Source organism: Symphodus melops (genome assembly GCF_947650265.1).
Source record: "Symphodus melops genome assembly, chromosome: 20".
Classification (NCBI taxonomy): domain Eukaryota; kingdom Metazoa; phylum Chordata; class Actinopteri; order Labriformes; family Labridae; genus Symphodus; species Symphodus melops.
In genome coordinates, this window is record NC_136710.1 from 921,706 (window position 1) to 940,839 (window position 19,134).

At 46.3% G+C, this 19,134-nt stretch overlaps 3 protein-coding genes across 8 annotated transcripts in view; all 3 read left to right on the forward strand.

Annotated features, from left to right (window-relative positions):
• LOC306841066 (butyrophilin subfamily 3 member A2-like) overlaps positions 1-4,122 on the forward strand; it is a 74,497-nt gene extending 70,375 nt beyond the window's left edge. For 2 of the 5 annotated variants that reach the window (XM_079370712.1, XM_079370711.1), the window contains exons 2-6: positions 1,639-1,986; positions 2,660-2,885; positions 3,009-3,073; positions 3,157-3,273; positions 3,554-4,122. In XM_079370712.1, coding sequence (XP_079226838.1) covers positions 1,815-1,986; positions 2,660-2,885; positions 3,009-3,073; positions 3,157-3,273; positions 3,554-3,987 — 1,014 coding nt within the window. In that variant the 5' untranslated portion in view covers positions 1,639-1,814 and the 3' untranslated portion in view covers positions 3,988-4,122. Of the gene's footprint in view, positions 1-838; positions 1,122-1,638; positions 1,987-2,659; positions 2,886-3,008; positions 3,074-3,156; positions 3,274-3,553 lie in introns of those variants that run through there. The other 3 variants (XM_079370710.1, XM_079370709.1, XM_079370713.1) reach the window with 3 other exon arrangements.
• A 301-nt stretch (positions 4,123-4,423) lies between these two features.
• On the forward strand, positions 4,424-6,421 carry LOC306841700 (Fc receptor-like protein 5). 2 transcript variants are annotated; one of them, XM_079371656.1, is made up of 5 exons: positions 4,424-5,094; positions 5,245-5,511; positions 5,588-5,836; positions 5,915-6,061; positions 6,139-6,421. In XM_079371656.1, exons 1-5 carry the CDS (start codon positions 5,064-5,066, stop codon positions 6,186-6,188), a joined length of 744 nt encoding a protein of 247 aa, XP_079227782.1. In that variant the 5' UTR covers positions 4,424-5,063; the 3' UTR covers positions 6,189-6,421. The 2 variants fall into 2 exon arrangements, with proteins under 2 accessions (XP_079227782.1, XP_079227781.1); XM_079371655.1 differs by having other exon boundaries at positions 4,424-5,511.
• A 382-nt stretch (positions 6,422-6,803) lies between these two features.
• LOC306841324 (uncharacterized protein) lies at positions 6,804-18,121 on the forward strand. Its single transcript, XM_079371137.1, has 6 exons — positions 6,804-6,998; positions 13,148-13,227; positions 15,312-15,572; positions 15,654-15,908; positions 16,075-16,221; positions 17,258-18,121. Exons 1-6 carry the CDS (start codon positions 6,919-6,921, stop codon positions 17,290-17,292), a joined length of 858 nt encoding a protein of 285 aa, XP_079227263.1. The 5' UTR covers positions 6,804-6,918; the 3' UTR covers positions 17,293-18,121.
• Positions 18,122-19,134: the final 1,013 nt, after the last annotated feature.

Here is a 19,134-nt window from a genome sequence, read left to right on the forward strand (position 1 = left end):
ATGAAATGATGCGTTAACTTCCCTTTTAGAGTCCTTTATCTGGAGATGTAACTTCTCCCTCAGGTTCTCGGAGATGAGGAAGGTCCCTGGTTTACTGCTGGTCATGATGATGAGTGGATCTACAAGTCATGTCAGAAGGTCAAATACACAACGTTCAGTTCAACAGTGTCAAGAGTCCATCAGTATTAACTCATACATTCACACACTGATGGTAGAGGCTGCTGCAGAGTGAAGAGTCCATCAGTATTAACTCGGGATCAATAAAGTATCTATCTATCTATCTATCTATCTATCTATCTATCTATCTATCTATCTATCTATCTATCTATCTATCTATCTATCTATCTATCTATCTATCTATCTATCTATCTATCTATCTATCTATCTGTCTATCTGTCTATCTGTCTGTGTGTTTGATTGACCTGTCTTTGATTGACCTACAGGTACAATCACAGTCACCTGAAACTGTCAAAATGCAAGACTGCATCTAAATTGTTTTTCCCATCATGCACCTGGTGGAAGTATACAACTCCAACCTTGTGCAGAAAAGTGAAGAGGAGAAGAAACTGTGAGCTGAGGAGAGATAAGAGAGTTCATGTTTCATGATGAGTGTTGGAGGAGGAGATCCAACACGTCACTTTCCTGCTTCTGTCCAGGTGTTGCGTCAACAGATCTGCAGGCCCACCTAGTGGACAGATGAAGGTATTACAACCTGAGCCGTGACACGTTAATCCTGGCACACATTAAAGGATTTTTAAAATGTGAGGGAGCGCGCACACATGACGACAGTTCTCACAGCGTGGAGCGCGCGAGGGTTCCGGTCCAGCAGGTGGCGTACTGCAACTCCACCTTGGGATTTCAATCCACCCAAAATAAACCCATAAAGAAGATGAAGGCTGACGCGCACCTCAGCCTGTACAGGTGCGCCAGGTGAGTCTCAGGTTAGCCAGGTGTGTCTCAGGTGCGCCGGGTGCGTAGGCACGCGACATTTCCTGTGGAGCGTGTTTATTTATTTCATGAGCAGAGAGAAAAAGATCGGGTTGTGTTTCCTGTCCTCCTGATGTGTCCTCTGGTCCTGTTTGGAGCTGCTCTGCTGACCTGTGTCTCAGGTGTGAGAGAAGGTTTGTTTTTATTGTTCTTTTAAAATGTTGAACTTGATGAAGACTTTCTAACAGAGTAGATCGCTGCTGTCTGTGGAAGTGTGTTAAGAGACAGAGAGTTCAAAGGACAGACACTGAAACACGCTGTTTATGACTCTTCTTAAAGTTAAACATTAGAAGAACAAGCTGCACCGATTTAGACGTGCGTCAGATTGATGGTGCATTCAAATGCTGTCGGAAAAACTAGTTTCCGAGCTGTAAAACGCGCGTGAACGTGTGACCTCGGACACTGTGGAAAGAATCCGGTTCCTGGAGAAAGTCTGCTGCAGCACCCAGTGGGGGACGTCCCTGAGACTCCGTCTGTGGTTAACAATCAATAAAGTCCTTCTTTCTTTGGCTCGGCTGCACCTACAAATCCAGACCATTCAGGACCAGAACCTAGATGTCTGATCACTGATTGGTCCTTTGATTTGTAATTTTGTGTTTCTGATGTATTTCATGACCGTGTGAGTGTGATGTCTTGTTGCTCGTGGTGCAGGAGAGTCCTTGCTGCGTGGTCACGCGGTCCAGGCCTTGGCGGGCGATGATGTCATCCTGCCGTGCAGTTTCAACGTCAACGCCGGCGAGGACTTTCCAACCACCGTGGAGTGGTCCAAGAAAGGCCTGGATCCAAACGTGGTCTTCCTGTACAGGGATCGCTGTGAGACCTCGGAGATGAAGAACCCGGCCTTCGAGTACAGAACCAGCCTGCTGACGAGGGAGCTGAAGAACAGGAACCTGTCTCTGAGGATCGCCAACGTGCGGCTGTCGGACGCGGGGACGTACCGATGCCTGAGGCTGTGGAGGAACGCCCCGGGGGACGCCAGCACCGTGGAGCTGCTCGTGGGTACGTCCCCCTCACTTCATGTGTTTACTCCCAGCTCAGACGGGCTCCTTCTGGTCCCACTGAAAAACACAGCTTGATCCCAGCCTTCACTACATGACATGTTAGCAGCCATGTTGGATTTGTACTCCGGCTGTGAGCCGCACATCCACATTTTTGTCACTTTTCCAACCCGGCCCGGGTGTGGCACCGGCACGTTTAACTGGTCCGTTTAACTGGTCCGTTTAACTGGTCCGTCAGCTGATCACTCTCTCTCACGTGAGCTCAGAAATCTGACGGATGACTTGATGAGAGATCTTTCCCCCTCACAGTCTGTGCTTCAGGTCTCTCTGGGGGGGCGGAGTCAGGGGCGCTTCTAGGGTCACAGTTATAATGTGTGTGTCTGACGGGGCCCCGTTAGGGGGGTCTCCGACTCTCGCTGCAAAATTTGCACATTTTGAGGAAATGATGTGGTTTAAAGTTTGTCAGCCGCTTGGGCTCCCCTACTGGTCTGAGGCCCCCCTACTGGTCTGGGGCCCCCTACTGGTCTGGGGCCCCCCTACTGGTCTGGGCCCCCCTACTGGTCTGGGGCCCCCCGACTGGTCTGGGGCCCCCCTACTGGTCTGAGGCCCCAAACAGTTGCCTGTTGATGATCAGTGCCTCTGGACGCAGTAACACCTCGTCCTCCTTCCTGCAGGGGCGGTCTCTGAACCCAAGCTCTCCTTCACGCCAGCTCAGAGCGGCGGTGGCGGCGGCGGCGTGGCCCTTCAGTGTGAGACCGGCTGCTGGGCGCCTGAACCTCAGGTCACCTTTCTGGATCAACAGGGAAACGAAATGTCTGCTGAAGAGCCCAGAAGAGGGCGAGATGTCGGAGGATGTTACACGGTGACACGGAGAGTGACTCTGCCGGACGCCACCACAAGGTTTGTTTGTTTGTTTGTTTGTTTGTTTGTTTGTTTGTTTGTTTGTTTGTTTGTTTGTTTGTTTGTTTGTTTGTTTGCTTCCTGTCGGAGGTCATGTACGAACTGGTTTCCTGTCGCTCACAGGGTCACCTGCAGAGTCCACCAGCCGCTCCTGAACCAGAGCAGGAGCACAGAGACCGTGGTCCCAGGTGAGCTGCAGCCTGTGGAGCAGCAGGTGAACTCAGCGCCCCTCCAGCTTTGATCAGCAGCTTGGTGTGTTTGCTCCTTTCAGACGGCTGCATCACTTCCTGTGGGCGGAGCGTCGGCTTCCTCGCCGGAGGAGCGCTCGCTCTTCTGCTGGCTGCGTGTGGATTGGCTTTCTTCTTGTGGAAAAGGCGGGGCAAGTCTGGTAGGTCGTCGACACCTTTCCCTTCGTAGTCATGACGACCGGGTGTGTCCGAGTGTGAGTGACATCACAAACAGCGACAGGACGCCGGCTCACGCTTCCTAAATACGTGACATCTGGCGTTTCCACGGCAACGACGAGCACGTCTGACTGCACGTTTCTTTAAGGAGGGATCCAGAGGGATCCTGCTCTGAGGGTCTGACCCAAGTCGATCCTGGTTTTAGGATTTGAGCGTCCCTCCTTCAGGAGCCTGATCTCTAACGCTCGTGTTGTTTGCTCACAGGTGGGTTCAGGTGGTCGTCGGGTCAAAGAGCAGCTCGGGCTTCCTTTGAGAACCAGTCGTTCCTGGAGGCCGTCACCGTGGACCACATGGAGAACCTGTCCAGAGAGGTGGCCGACCTCCAGCGGAAGCTTCAGGACGCCATCCACCAGCTGGAGGTCGTCTCCAAGGCCCCGCTGGTCCCTCTGGCGCAGACCCAGAGACGACGGCGCATCCTCAGCAACCCCGACGTTCTGAACGTCAGCGCCACCCTCCCTCCTCCTCCGGGCGCCGCCTCCATCAAACGGGTCAGCTTCGACAGCCGGATGGCGAGTTCCTCTTCGGCTCGGTGTGCGCCAAACGCTTCCAACCGCAGGCGTCGACACTCCTCAGTGCTTCCGTACGGCGTGAAGCTCCACCCGGGCGCCAAGGAAGAGTCGCAGGCGTTCATGAGCTGAGGAGAGCGCAGGACGCTGCTCTTTAAAGAGACTGATCCTCCACATCCTGTCATCTCTGTTTAATGTTCATTTCATCCATGTGACTTTCATGTTTTTAAAGGTGCCTTTTAATAAAAAGTATCATTATTATTGTTATTATTATTATTGTTATTATTATTATTATTATTATTATTATTATTACTATGTGGGGTTACTTTCTTAAAAGGGACACGGACGGCCAATCAGCCATGATGAGACGTCTCATCTCTGCTCTTTCATCAGATGTAGCGACGTCACACACACACACACACACACACACACACACACACACACACACACACACACACACACACACACACACACACACACATTAGTCAGATGTCAGACATGTTTGTAGTTCTTCAGCCCTCTATTTACTAAAGCGTCTCAAACCCTTAAAGAAGCTGTCTAACTCCCCCTAGTGTTTAAAATGAGTACTGCAGTCTAAACTCTAATCATCACAGAGAGCTGTCTCCCCCCCTCCTCTCACACAGCTCTGCATGTGGTGGACACTGTAGCTTCAGTGTTTAGCCAGCTCTGCATGTGGTGGACACTGTAGCTTCAGTGTTTATCCAGCTCTGCATGTGGTGGACACTAGCTTCAGTGTTTAGCCAGCTCTGCATGTAGAGACACTGTAGCTTCAGTGTTTAGCCAGCTCTGCATGTGGTGGACACTGTAGCTTCAGTGTTTAGCCAGCTCTGCATGTAGAGACACTGTAGCTTCAGTGTTTAGCCAGCTCTGCATGTGGTGGACACTGTAGCTTCAGTGTTTAGCCAGCTCTGCATGGGTCTGTAAAGCTTTCTGCGTTCTAACCTCTCTCCATGTTTCATCTCCAACATTGATCCTAGTTTGAGCAGCTTTCTGCTGCTGGAGCTTATTAGAAACATGCAGAGGCTTTTTAGGTCAGGTGTGTGTGTGTGTGTGTGTGTGTGTGTGTGTGTGTGTGTGTGTGTGTGTGTGTGTGTGTGTGTGTGTGTGTGTGTGTGTGTGTGTGTGTGTGTGTTTTCACAGAGGAAGTGACTGCTGCTGCCGTGTGGCTCAGTCAGCTTCAGGACAGGATGCAGCTCACACCGTTCTGCCTGATGCTCTGTGAGTTTGTTTCCTCTCTTTTGATTCTTCTGTTCGTTGTTTTACAGGATTCGTCTTTGAACGCATCATTCGTCTCTCTCTTCTTGTTTCTGTTCGATTCTTTCTTTAATCCAAACTCGTCTTTTTATCTGATCCGCCTCCCGCTCGCAGCCTGCCTGCGGCTCCGCCCCGACAGGTCCCAGTTCTCCCGCTACGAGTCGCTCGCTCTGAGCTGCGAGGACCAGCTGAACTCCACCGCCTGGAAGGTGAAGAGGAACACGTCGAGGAGCGGCGTCACCACCTGCACCTTCGGCTGGGGCTCGAACCCGGCCGGCTCCACCTGCGAGATCCGAAGCATCTACCCGTCTGACAGCGGCGTGTACTGGTGCGAGTCAGACGGCGGGGAGCGGAGCAACGCCGTCAACATCACCGTCACAGGTGAGACTTTTTAATCACCACCCAGATCCCCTCTCTCGTCTCTGTCAGCCATTTAGCTGTTGTTTGTCTGTCAAAGAGCGCCCTGTGATCCTGATAAGCCCCGCCCTCGGCGTGACGGAGGGCGCCGCGGTGACTCTGGGATGCAAACACGAGTCCAACTCCTCCGTCCGAAGATTCGATTTCTTCAAAGATGGCCGCTCGGTCGGCAGCAGCTCCACGGGACAGTTCACCCGTCCCCGTGTCTCCAAGTCAGACGAAGGACTCTACACGTGCGGCGTCTCCGGAGGCGAGGAGGAATCGGTGGGCAGCTGGCTCGCCGTTGAAGGTGAGGTCGCTCGATGAGGTCATCACATGTGGCGAGGTGATTCACGTCTTCACTCTCAGATACTGTTTGTCTTCCCAGCTTCTCCTCGTCCGTCTTCATCTCCAGCTCCGCCTGCTGCGTCCTGCTCGCTGACCACGCCCAGGCTGATCTGTCACCTGATGGCGGGCGCTCCGTACCTGCTGTCCACCGTCTTACTGGCTCTGATCCTCCGAGAGCGCCAGCGAGGTGACAAGCTGACATTTATCTTTGTAGTTTCGACTTCCTGTCGAGCAGAGACGCTGATGTCGTGTTTGTGTTCACAGCTCGGACGGTTACAGAGAGAGGAGGCGTCGTCATGGAAACGGTTGCCTGATTCTACTGAAGTGAGCAGGAAATCCACGTGTGAGCGGTCGACTCTGCAGCCAATCAGAGCGAAGCAGACAGCAAATGAAACATAAACACAAATAATCTGTCACTCATCCGCATCGTTTTTGTCTTTTTTTTTCTGATTTTTACCGCAGAACAAAAAACACAAGAAGAAGAGACGGCGTCCATGTTTGTTTTTCTTCTAAAGTGTGTGTGTGTGTCTCAGACTGTAAATAAAGTTTTAAAGTGTCTTCCTGTGTGATGCTTCCAGTCTTTAACTTTGTGTCTCGTCTGAGTTTGTGCTCACGCAGCAGAAAAGCTCGGCGTGGCGTCGACCCTGATAGAATCGGTCGCGTGCTGAGCTGAGAGGAAACAGAGCGAGCACGTTGCTCTACTTTCAGGTCGCTCAGAGAGAAGTGGAAACACGGAGGAGTTTGTTTACTTCTCATCTCAGCGATGACGTCAAACGACAGCCAATCAGAGGAGGTCTTGATTTAAAATCCGGAGTCCGTCCAATCAGAGACCTTTAAAGAAGTCCAGCAGACAGACTGTCTGCTGTGGTCATGGGTCCAGCCTGGTCATGTGACCTGCTCTGCCAGGGAGACACAGGTGTGCAGGGGGCGTGGCCTATAGGAGGAACAGGAAGAGGGGAAAATGTTTGTGTGGATTTTGTTTGTTTTGGACGGTGAAGGAGGCGGAAGAGGATCAGGAGTTTGTCCTGGTGTTTCCTCCTCCAGATGAGAGACCTGCTGAGTTTTAGAGGACCGGAAAGATCCAGTATGACCCGGGTAACGGGAGGAGTTCGGCTGCTGGACCGGTGAGTGACAAACTAATAAACTAATTTAATTTAATTTAATCGGTTTCCCCTCAAACCAAACTGGATTAAAAGTCACATTCAGATTCTCTTTAGAGCGTCGTGTAGAGGAATCTGGGCGCCGTCGATCGCCCCGCCTGGTGAGAGATTCACTGAGTGAAGCTCCGCCTCCTCTTCACCTTATAAATCCTTGTGTCTGTATTTGATGCCGGAGTTTCTGAGACCTCTGATCAGCAGGTTTATGATCTGATATATATATTCTGCCCTCTAGTGGACTAACATCATACTGCAGGCAGTGGAAGGGCTGTTTTTGACCTTTTCAAAATGGCCGCTATAAATAAATTGGAATTTCATTAAAAAAAATAATTAAACATCTCAGTTCCAAAAAGCTGTTTTTTTTAAAATGTTGGGTTTTTCAACGCTCTGATTGGAAAGCTTCTTCTGATTGGCTCGTTCTTTAACCTCCAGCTCTCATTGGACTCACTGAAGGAGGTTTTTTGTCTTTCCATGACACAAACTGACTCTGAAGCTTTAATGATCAGTCAGGAGAGGCCGAGGTCACAGCAAACGTAAGATTTATTTCACAGGTTGGAAATGAAAGAACATAATCAATCTCAGGAACATGAACTTAGTCAGTGTGTTAAAGAATATAAAACCAGTCAAACATTAAAATCTATAAATAGACAAATTTAAAAGTCGATCTTGACGGCGCTCGTGTGACGTCATCAGGAAGGTCGTTCCACAGCCGAGCAGCAAACACTCGTGTTCTTTGTGTTTTTTTAGTATAGCTGCTCTGTGTGTCTTTGAATTCCCCCCAGAGACAAATAAAGTTTTATGAATTGAATTGAAATCAAAACACTTAAATTCATTTTCTCACAAACACATTTAAAACTTGAGTGTTTGAATCCCTGAACTGTGAACTCCAACCCGACAGATTCATCATCCAGAAGATATTTATAGCACATCCAGCGACTTCTAAAAAGCTCAAAATACCAACATGATGCGCTGATTTATAAAAAATACATTCATAAAAAACAGTTAAACAGTGTCATTGTGTTTCACCAGCAGGGGGCGCCGTGTAACAAACGTGATGGACGTGCTCTGTTACTTCACAGTTTTCATATCGATCACAGGAAGGAGACTGAAGACATGAAAATAAACGTTTCTCTGCAAACTGCAGTGTAAAGAAATTGTAAAAAAAAAAAATGTAAAAAAATTGAAACAATTTTTTTTTAAAATTTTTTTAAAGTAAAAAAAAGTTAAAAAAAAAAAAGTAAAGTAAAAAAATGTAAAAAAAATAATTTTAAAGTAAAAAAATGTAAAAGAAACAAAAAGAATTTAAAGTAAAAAAATTGTAAAAAAAAATTAAGGATATAAATAAAATGGAGTTTAAGGACTCCAGACTTCAGGGTGCAGGGTCCACGTGCTCCAGGATGAGGACTAACACGTTACATCGTTACACCAGCGTGATGAGCTGTGATCGGAGGAACTTCATTCAATCATGTCAAACTTTCGTCTGTTTTTGTGTCCTTCATGTTTGTTTGCTCTCGGTGCCAGGATGATTCATCGAGGGCCGATGAAGGTGAGACGCACCTCAGTGAGAGCGGATGGAGAAAGATCCAACTGAATATGACGGATTAGAAAGACGTGTTTGGACATTTAACAAGGTCAATGTAACAGATGTGTAGTGGTCGGGGGGGGGGGGGGGGCCAAGAGGCTGGAGGATCTGGACCTCATGGTACACAGGGGGGGGGAGGGAGGCTGGAGGATCTGGACCTCATGGTACACAGGGGGGGGGCAGAGAGGCTGGAGGATCTGGACCTCATGGTACACAGGGGGGGGGGCAGAGAGGCTGGAGGATCTGGACCTCATGGTACACAGGGGGGGGGGCAGAGAGGCTGGAGGATCTGGACCTCACGGTACACAGGGGGCAGAGCGGCTGGAGGATCTGGACCTCATGGTACACAGGGGGGGCAGAGAGGCTGGAGGATCTGGACCTCATGGTGCACAGGGAGGCAGAGAGGCTGGAGGATCTGGACCTCATGGTGCACGGGGGGGGCAGAGAGGCTGGAGAATCTGGACCTCATGGTGCACAGGGGGGCAGAGAGGCTGGAGGATCTGGACCTCATGGTGCACAGGTGGGCAGAGAGGCTGGAGGATCTGGACCTCATGGTGCATGGGGGGGGGGGGGGCAGAGAGGCTGGAGGATCTGGACCTTGGACCTGGGTGTTGGTGTGCAGGAAGTCAGAGAGGTGGAGCAGAGCGAGGTTTTGGACTTAAACGTGCTGGGAAGGATTCTGAAAGGATTCATTAAGAGGAGCGTCTCTCCGGTTTGGAGGATCTGAGAGCGGTTCAGTCTCTCCTGGAGCCTCAGTCAGACATCTTCAATCATCATTCTGGTCTTGGTCTTGTCTTGCATTAAGCTCATCAAGCTCACCCTCCCCGTCTGCTCCTGGCTGTCCCTGGTTTGGATGATGAATTGGAACAAGTTCATTCTGGTCTTCGACTTCTGGAAGGGGATTTCCCCCCTCCCTGTTTGCTCCTGGCTGTCCCCTGTTTCGGTTGTTTCGGTTGTTTCCTGTTGGGAGAGAACAGAAGACTTTAAGAAATGAAGAAGTCTGTCGTGCTCTCTGTTCAGCTCCAAACCGTCACTTCTCCTGTCAATAAGCTTCAGTTTATTTCTTGTCGTACTTCAAACCTGTCCTGCTCTCATGACTCAGAATGAAAAGCTTTATCTACTCGGCCTCAGACTGGACGGACTCTGGACTTTAAATCAACACTAATGGACCGCTCGTCCTCGTCTTCACTGTGATGAGAAAAGACAAATCTAAACTCTGTTTTAACTTTCACTGTTTCAAACTCAACACAAGAAAAGAGACAAAGAGAAGAGTGAACCTTTTATTTTCAATCAGGAAAATCAAGTGGAAAAATAAATGTTTGACTTACTGCAAAAGCTTCGCTGTTTATACAGGAAGACACAGATGAGACCAACGATGCACACAACAACGATACATCCAACAACGATACCACCGATACCACCAGCACTGAGACCCTGGGAGGAACAGAAGAGAAAAAGGTTTGTTGTTCACAGTTTGGACTAAATATAAAACTCTTGTATTTCTTTGTCGACAGCCTCCTTTCATATCACAACAATAAACTCAGCTGTCGGCTCACTTCCTGGTTGAGGATGGCGGGTTTAGCAGAACCTCTGGTCTCTGATCCACATTTGGGGATCCACTTCTTCTAGCTAATCCAGCTAAGGTCTGACCCGCTTGTTAAAAGAAGAACTGGATCAGACCTGATCCTCGTTCAGACACCGAGGACGTGAAAGTATCTATATATACTGTATATATATCTCTAAATACATTTCAGACCTGAATGAACCTGATGAACCAGCTGGCAGCTCGACACAGTAAAATGTTGTTTTGTTGGAGCAGTTGAACCTCTCATATCGTCTCTTTAATCTGAACCGGCCCTCAGCTCGGATCACGGTTCTTTTAAACTTTCATCAGCTGGAGGTTTGCTCTGGATTAAATCAGGACTGGATGATCAGATCCTGTCCCATAGCTTTGACCCTGAAGGACTACTTTAGACCCATGTGTCCCGGGTTTAAACTCAGACCACTTCATGATGTTGACTTTCACTCTACACGTGGACACACCTGATAAAAATCTGCACAGCTGCAGTACAGACAGTTAACTTTGTTCTCGTACTCACCCCTGACTGGTTTTTGTTTGTTGTCTGTTGGAAAATAAAACATTTACATTATTTAGAAGTTCTGCCAACAAACAGTAGAAAATAATTCAAATAAATATTTCCTCACCCCGTTTCTGCTCTCATTTGTTCTCGCCCTCAGCTCCACACCTGTTCAAACACAGCGTGTTAGTGAAATGTGACACTGTGCCTTTAAGAGCTGAATGTTACATGTGATGTTGAAGGACGTCAGCTGTACTCACTGAGGGAGACATTGTGATAGTCTTTGTTATTATTTGTAACAGTGCAGTTGTAAGTTCCAGAATCCTCTTCAGTTACTTTCTTGAGTCGAAGTGAAACGTTTCCTTCAGCTATTTCATCTTCAAACATGGACGTTCTACCTTTGAAGTTCTCGTTCTGATTTTCAAGATAATCACGTCCATCTCTGAAAGTGTGAACAACCACTTCGTTGCGTTTCCATGACACCTTTAGATGAGATGTATCCAGCTTGGTCTCGAGTTGGACGGGCAGAACGACATCGTCCCCGACTATGGCATGAACTGAGCATTATGGGGAAACAAGAGACGTCATTAAGACTTCCTGTCAAAACATCAAGACACTTGTGAAGAGCTGTGTGACAATAACACAGACTGTAAATATTAATACTCAAGCTAACGACAGGCTGAGAGCTGAGGCGGGTTTTAAACCGTTACACGGCGCCCACCTGTCAATCAGCTCAGCTACACGCCTTATTGGGAATAACTCTGATCCTTCATCCAATCAGAACTGAGCTTTCGCTTCAAACTGGAGGATTCAAAGATAACTTGTTTCCTGTGAGTTTTTAAGGAAGAATGTGTGATTCTTTTTTGATCCAGTATATTTTTGGGACCGATACGGATTATTCTGACAACGATATATCGTCCGATAACTTTCTTAGATCTTTTACAAACAATGACCTGATACTTGTCATACAGCCAATCACAGTGCAGGAATCTTTGGGCTGGCCAATGCCCCCCTTCACTCCTCTGGACGCTGGCCTGGCTCAAAGGTTTAATTATACAGTCGATGGTCTTTATCACAGTAATCATGTTGATAAGATGGCTGCAGGTGAAAGTCTCATTGTTCGTTTACTTCAATGGAAACACTGACTGTGAAAGTCCCTGCAGTCTTTGAACCTGTGATCACAACTAGTGAGAGTATCATGAGATTGAACATAATTACACAGCAGGACACTAAAGAGAGTGATGTTGATGAAATCACTTGGCTGCTGTTTAGTAGTTAAGAATCTATGACGGAGAGAAATCAAACGATTTGATCGGTTAAATCTGAACACAGTTTGTACTTGTGAACTCTGAGCGGTGATTAACATCAAACATGAACCGTCTTCAAACAGCAGGAGAGAGTTTATCTGTCTGTTGATTTAAACATTGAGGAAGAGGGACACACCTACCTGAAGTCGAAGGAGCGTCGACCACAGAGAGTAAAAGCACCGCCAGTTTAACAAGTTTAAAGTTCAGCATCTCTGGACTCACAGCCACGACTGATTTAAGAAGTTATCTCACTTGTGATGTCTGATGTAAAGAGAGAAATCAACCGACACACGGCGCAGGTGTCCGACTGATCCTTCCTGTTCACCTGTGTGTGACAAGATGCAGCTTACTTTCGATTTGTATACCTGTTTTTCTACATCATTAAGGCGTGGCGACACACAGGAAGTGAACAGACCAAATAGGAACCAGGCGAGTTGTGACTTGTTGTTAGGGGTGAGGGAAAGGCTCCTGGAGGTTTTTCAGTTATGATGTGACATCTCAACTTCAACTTTATTTTTCCTCGAGGTGAAATTAGATTTATAGCCAGATGAGATGTTATTTCTCCTTTTATTTTGAAAGTCTCAATCAGTGTATTTTAATCACACATTTAATCCTTAGCTCGGAAATCTGCTGCCCACCAAATCCACCCAAGGCCACCCATTAGGGAGTAAGACGGGGTCCGATTGCTTGGGCCCAGGTGCATGGGGGGCCCCCATTAAAGTTGGTGGCCAGCCTGTTGTCGTCGTATGTTGAGCAGCTTTACATGATGCAGAAAGCCACGACCTGAGTCATGTCCCAAGTTTGCAAACATAGATAATTAAATACATCTTATGCTAACAGTTGTCTCTGGATGATGGAGAGAAAGGAGACATTGGCTCTAACAGTTGTTAGCAAATAAATGTTAGCCAGATTTTAAAGGATTCTGGTGATCCCCAGAGTCAAATCAAAGTATTTTCACTTCCACCTCAGAAGTGTGTAATCGACCTCTTTTGAGGAAACCTTTTAGATTTCAAAGAAAACAGATGTTCTACTTTGTGGACGCTTCTATAGTAGAGCGTGTATGTTTCCTCATGTGATGGTTTCATGCTTGGGTGGTGACTGGTCTGCATAGCTTCATGTACACCTTCATTGTTTCCTGCTTCTGGTCAGGATGTGGTTGACTTCTGATCACAACTCGACAGAACAAATCAAACACAAGATGGAGATGGCAACGCTCTGCCTGATGCTCGGTAAGTCTTTTCACTTTTTTCTGCTCGAGTTCAAGATAACCTTTCCTCAAAGTTCCTCCATGAATCTAAACCAGAGCAGTCTAACACCCGGTGATGTGATGATGTGAGTGGAGACACGGCAGGGTTTCATCTTGGTCTCCTGTGAGAGTAAGGGTGAGGGGTGGATGGATGTGTCATGAACACGGACCGGTTTCAATCGTATTTGAGTACAGGACAGTACGGATGGCCAGTGTGACCTCACCCTAAAGGCCTATATGGCATCACCCAACTGGTGTTACAGACTACCATTAAAGCTGCTTCAGAGAAGTTGTCAAAAAAACTTATTATTATAGGGGGACATACTGTATTCTGACAAATCCACTTCAGTGTTTTTGAACATTTATTTTAGTCACCTGAGTGTCAATCGACCCACAAAATGTGAAATAAATCCATCCAGTTTGTTTGTTTGTGGTCTGCAGAAGTCTGACAAAGAGAAAAATTCTCTGTTTCAAATGTTCTCAGTTTGTGACATCACAAGTTGGATTCTGGTCAATAAAAATCCCCTCCCCTGGTATCTCCTCCCATGGACTCCACCTCCAGACTAGAGATAAACTTTTGATAAGGTCGGCCATTTTTATTCTCACTAGTGAAGGAGTGATGTCTACGGGGAAAGCTCAGTCTCTCTCTCTGTGTGAATGTGTGTGTGAGTCCTGACTGTCTCCAGTGAGGGAGAAGCTGGAGTCCTGCTGGCTGTGTTATTGTCAGAGCTGTGTTTACATGGCTCCTCCCCTTTTTTATAAAAGCTGTTTGAGTCAAGAAGAAGAAGATACATACTCACTGATTATTTGGATGAAGAGTTTTTACATCATTCTGTGTCAGTTTACATGAAGCTACCAGCTAACTAAAGAACGCCAACATTAGCATGCTAACACTACAATGCAGGACACAAGTTATTAAAGCTACCAGCTAACTGAAGAGTGCTAACATTAGCATGTTAACACTACAATGCAGGACACAGGTGATTGAAGCTACCAGCTAATTAAAGAGCGCTAACATTAGCATGCTAACACAACGACTCAGGACACAGGTGACTGAAGCTACCAGCTAACTAAAGAGCGCTAAAATTAGCATGCTAACACAACAATGCAGGACACATGTCACAGCTCAAGCAGCGGAGAACTTTATCCGGAGAACTTGTGCTAAGGGGGGCGGCAGTAGCTCAGTCTGTAGGGACTTGGGTTGGGAACCGGAGGGTCGCCGGTTCGAGTCCCGGCACGGACCAAGTCCGGAAACTGGCCTGGTAGCTGGAGAGGTGCCAGTCCACCTCCTGAGCACTGCCGAGGTGCCCTTGATTAAGGCACCGAACCCCAACAACTGCTCTGGGGCGCTCTCTGTGGGCAGCCCCCTCACTCTGAGACCTCTCCATTAAATGCAGAGTGAAAACCGAATTTCCCCTCGCGGGATCAATAAAGTATATGAAAAAAAAAAAAAAGAAAGCTCCTTCATGCAAACGTGAGTGTAGAGGGGTTGGAGGTGTGTCTCTAAAGAAGGCTTCAGCATGGAGGAGGCGTGGCCTAACAGTTTGTTTTGGTTTCATGCTGAAGCTCTAGTGCCTACTGGATCAACAAGTCTCAGAAGAAGACTTCTGAGAAACAGAAGAAAACTGACTAAAAGATGATGATCTTGGATATTCCTCAATCCTGTTTCAAATCTAGAGGAGATAGAGCCCCCACTCTGTGGAACTCCTTACCTTTGACTGAGCGCACTGCGAACAGCCTCCCAACTTTTAAAACACAGCTGAAATACTTGTTTACCTTGGCTTTTAGCAGCGTATAAGTCACTTTTATTGGGTTTTATTGGTTTACTTGTGTCTTTTACTGTAAAGCACTTTAGTTGGCCACTCGCTGTTTTAAATGTGCAAAATAAATAAAACTGACATTGACATAAAAATATCTTTAAAACATTGTGAAGGGTAAAAAGAAGTCATTAATAAATGGTTGACTTAGCATTTTGTTTGTTTTTGTACATAAGCTACTTCAGTGTTGTCTTTAACACAGAGACGTACACAAACAGAATTTAACCCGACTCATCTTGACTTTCTGCAGCCACGCTGAGAGTCACTCCTGACAGATCGCAGTTCTTTGAGGATGATGGCTTCACCATGAAGTGTGAGGGGTCGGCCATTTCCAGCAGCTGGACAGTGAAAAGAAACACTTCCTTTATACATTCTAAGTCGTGTGAGTCCTGGGGCAACCACAGTGAGTCCTCCTGCACCATTAAGTATCCTGATGATTCTGACATTGGAGTGTACTGGTGTGAGTCTGAGGACAGGAAGCGCAGCAACACCATCAACATCACAGTGACAGGTAATATCAAATATACTAAATATGGGTAAGTACTCGTCTGTTTGTTTGGTTTTTTTAAATTTGGACTTTGACTTTTTTCAGACAGGGACGTGATGTTAGAGAGCCCAACCTTACCTGTGACAGAGGGAGATAACGTGACACTTCGCTGCTCCTACAAGGAAAACCGTCGTCCTATTTCAGGTTTTTCTGCCAGTTTCTTCAAGGACAATGTTTTCATCGGTACTCAGGATGAAGGACAGATGGTCCTGCACGCCGTGTCCATGTCCGACGAAGGCCTCTACAAGTGTAAACACCCAACGAAAGGAGAGTCCCTGCAGAGCTGGCTGGCAGTGAGAGGTGAATGTCTACCATTCATAAACTGCCTTTGAGTCTCTCCAGGTGTTTCTGATTGGCTCAGTGCAGTCCTGTTCAGCTTTTATTTATTTACCTCAAACTTCAGTTCGTCCTGGAGGCTCAGTTTCATTACTCTGAGATGTTCTGATGCTGTTTTACTTCCTGACAGCTCGGCCTGCTGAACTTCGGCCCACAACCGTTCCCCCCCGTCCTCCCGTCCTACCTCTGCCCAATCTGGTGTGCTTCATCCTGCTGTTCATCCTCTACACCATCGTCCTCGCAGTGTGTATATACAAGTACCGACTGAGGGCTCGAGGTAACAACATACTGATACCTGTGTTGATATTTCTTTATTGGCGTAAGTGATGTCACTTATTGGTTTGTCAACTGTGAGCAATTTCCACTGAAAAAACGACGACTGCCACCGTTGGCCAAGACGTTCAGGATTTTTTTGTGATGCTGTTGATGTTTTGGTTGAAAGTGAGTTGAAGTAAGCTTACGTTTCACCAACTGCTGCAAGGTTATTTTGGGAAATAGAGGTTAAAGCTGAAGTGACACCTAGCAGAAAGCTAGCTGCTCTTTTTCTACATCCCTTTAAGTCTTAATAAAACATAGACAGGTGAGTTGTATAAACACTCAGCACAACGTCTATACAGTTGAAAAAAAAATCTAGAGACCCAAAATGTTTCTGTACCAGACTGTAAACATGTTTATTTTAACATAGAGCTCTATGGAGACTGACTCACTGCAGGAGACAGACTCTATTGGACACTGGAGGAACTGCAGCTGTAAAGTTGGACATTTTAACATAGAGCTCTATGGAGACTGACTCACTGCAGGAGACAGACTCTAGTGGACACTGGAGGAACTGCAGCTTTAAAGTTGGACATTTTAACATAGAGCTCTATGGAGACTGACTCACTGCAGGAGACAGACTCTAGTGGACACTGGAGGAACTGCAAAATCTGGCAAAAAAGGCCCATTGTTTGACTGGCTCTGGAAAAAAAAACAGGGTTGTGATTAATATTCGAGTCTTAAACCAGTTTAGTTGCGATCACAGAGATCATGTCAAGTCTGTCATATTTAATGAGAATTAAAGAATGAGGCCAAGCAGCCGTGCAGTAAACATCGCTTTGGCGGTATAAACTTTAACCACCACAACACACGCCAAGAGCAAAGATGACAGGTCAGAGCCTGCGGCTAATAAAGTCAGCTGGTCGTCATGGCAACAAAATTCCCTGCAACCCTGGCAGAGAGCAGGAAGTGAAGCTGAACATAGTTGACCAACAAAACCTGCTTTTAACCAGAGATTTAACTCTTGAGTTACTCTGCTCTGTTTGTTCTTCCCACAGCTCGAGCGGATTCAGCTTCTGATCGTGTCAGATAAAGACGAAGAGCACCGACGACATGTTCAAGCTTTACTCACCTGTGTTTTTAATATATATAACTCTTATTGCATTCTGTTAAACAAAACAGCATATCAAATAGTCATGAGCTTCATTAGGGTGGTTGCCTGAAAGGCAAACCACACTACTACTATTGTAACTAGACAATTCTGCAGAAATTGTGAGGGTGGTTGCCGTGTGTGCGTGAGTGTCTGTGTGCGTGTGTGTGTGTGTGTGTGTGTGTGTGTGTGTGTGTGTGTGTGGGACAGCAGTAAGAATGGTGCCATCTAACAGCTAAGACAGAACTCTGTTCCACTGAAACAATGATGTCATCACTCTTAACTCTGAACACCTGCTGCTCACTGATTGGTTGACATTCAGCTTTGATCTGCCAGAACATTCCATCAATGTATTTGAATGGGCTTACCACTGCTCGCAAAACCTCAAATATCTTAAAAACTAAATATGGTGTCACCGATCCGTTTGGACTGTGAGCGACAGAACAAATAGGCGCACGTTTTGATGCATTTTATTTGTATTTAACTGTCAAAAAGTTCAGTTTTGGAGACACATTTGTAAATCGCCGTCCTGAAGTCATTGTTGCTCGCATATATAAACAAAATACATCAAAATAAAGCTCCGAGTGTCCTCTCACTCATAAAGCAAAAAGTAAAAACATAAAATGTTTCAGTCTCCCAGGAGAGGAATTTGTTTGACAGTCACGCACCACATACACACACATTGGCCTCTCACTCTAACTGACCTCCAGAATTTCACAGTTTTTACTCATGTTTTAAAATTGCCACTGTGGTCCCAGTCTGAATGTTAGATAAAAATATATTTTATAAGATATTTGAGGTTTTGTGAGCAGTGGTAAGCCCATTCAAATACATTGATGGAATGTTCTGGCAGATCAAAGCTGAATGTCAACCAATCAGTGAGCAGCTTATCAGAGTTAGAGTGATGACATCATTGTTTCAGTGGGACAGAGTTCTGTCTTAGCTGTTAGATGGCACCATTCTTACTGCTGTCCCACACACACACACACACACAGACACACACACACACACAGACACTCACGCACACACGGCAACCACCCTCACAATTTCTGCAGGAATTGTCTCGTTCATACATCATATTACTCTCATGTATGTTTAATATCTCTATTAAATCTCTCTTTTTCATTAAATTCAAACGAAGCACAAATGAAAAGACTGATTGTTTTACTCTCCGGACGCTCAAAGAATTCAGTCAATCTGGTGATTTTAGAGATAATCTGTTTAAATGTTTGAGACGCAGCGTCGGCCATCTTTATTTTCAGTTCTCTTTATGAATGAAAAGTGACTGAAGCTCTGAGATCGGCCTGTGAGGACAAACATTCACAAAGACCTTCAAACTTATATCTTTCATTACGTTGCATAACTTTTAATGCGCCACCTAGTGGTCATTTAGTGTCGTGCATTTGACTTTGATCAAAGATGACTTGACTGATTCTTTTCATGGAAGTGTCATCACTGTTATTAGAGTCTTTAGATCTGTATATCAGCATTTGAAGCCTCGATAGAGTTCACCCAGGTGTACTTTAAAACATTTTATTTTTTTAATTTCAACACTTTTTATATGTTATGCTTTCTTTACAATGTCACTGATCGGCCACTAGGTGTCAGCGTCGAGTCGTTCAAAGAGCTCCAAACTCTTGAACCAAAGATTATGAATGTGCATGATGAAAGTCTGAGTTCACATCTCTTTGTATTCCGACATCCTTCATGAATGTTTAGTGACTCTACAGCGTCTCCGTCATGTGGAGCCGTCGGAGACACTTCATGGGACAGAGACTTGAGACA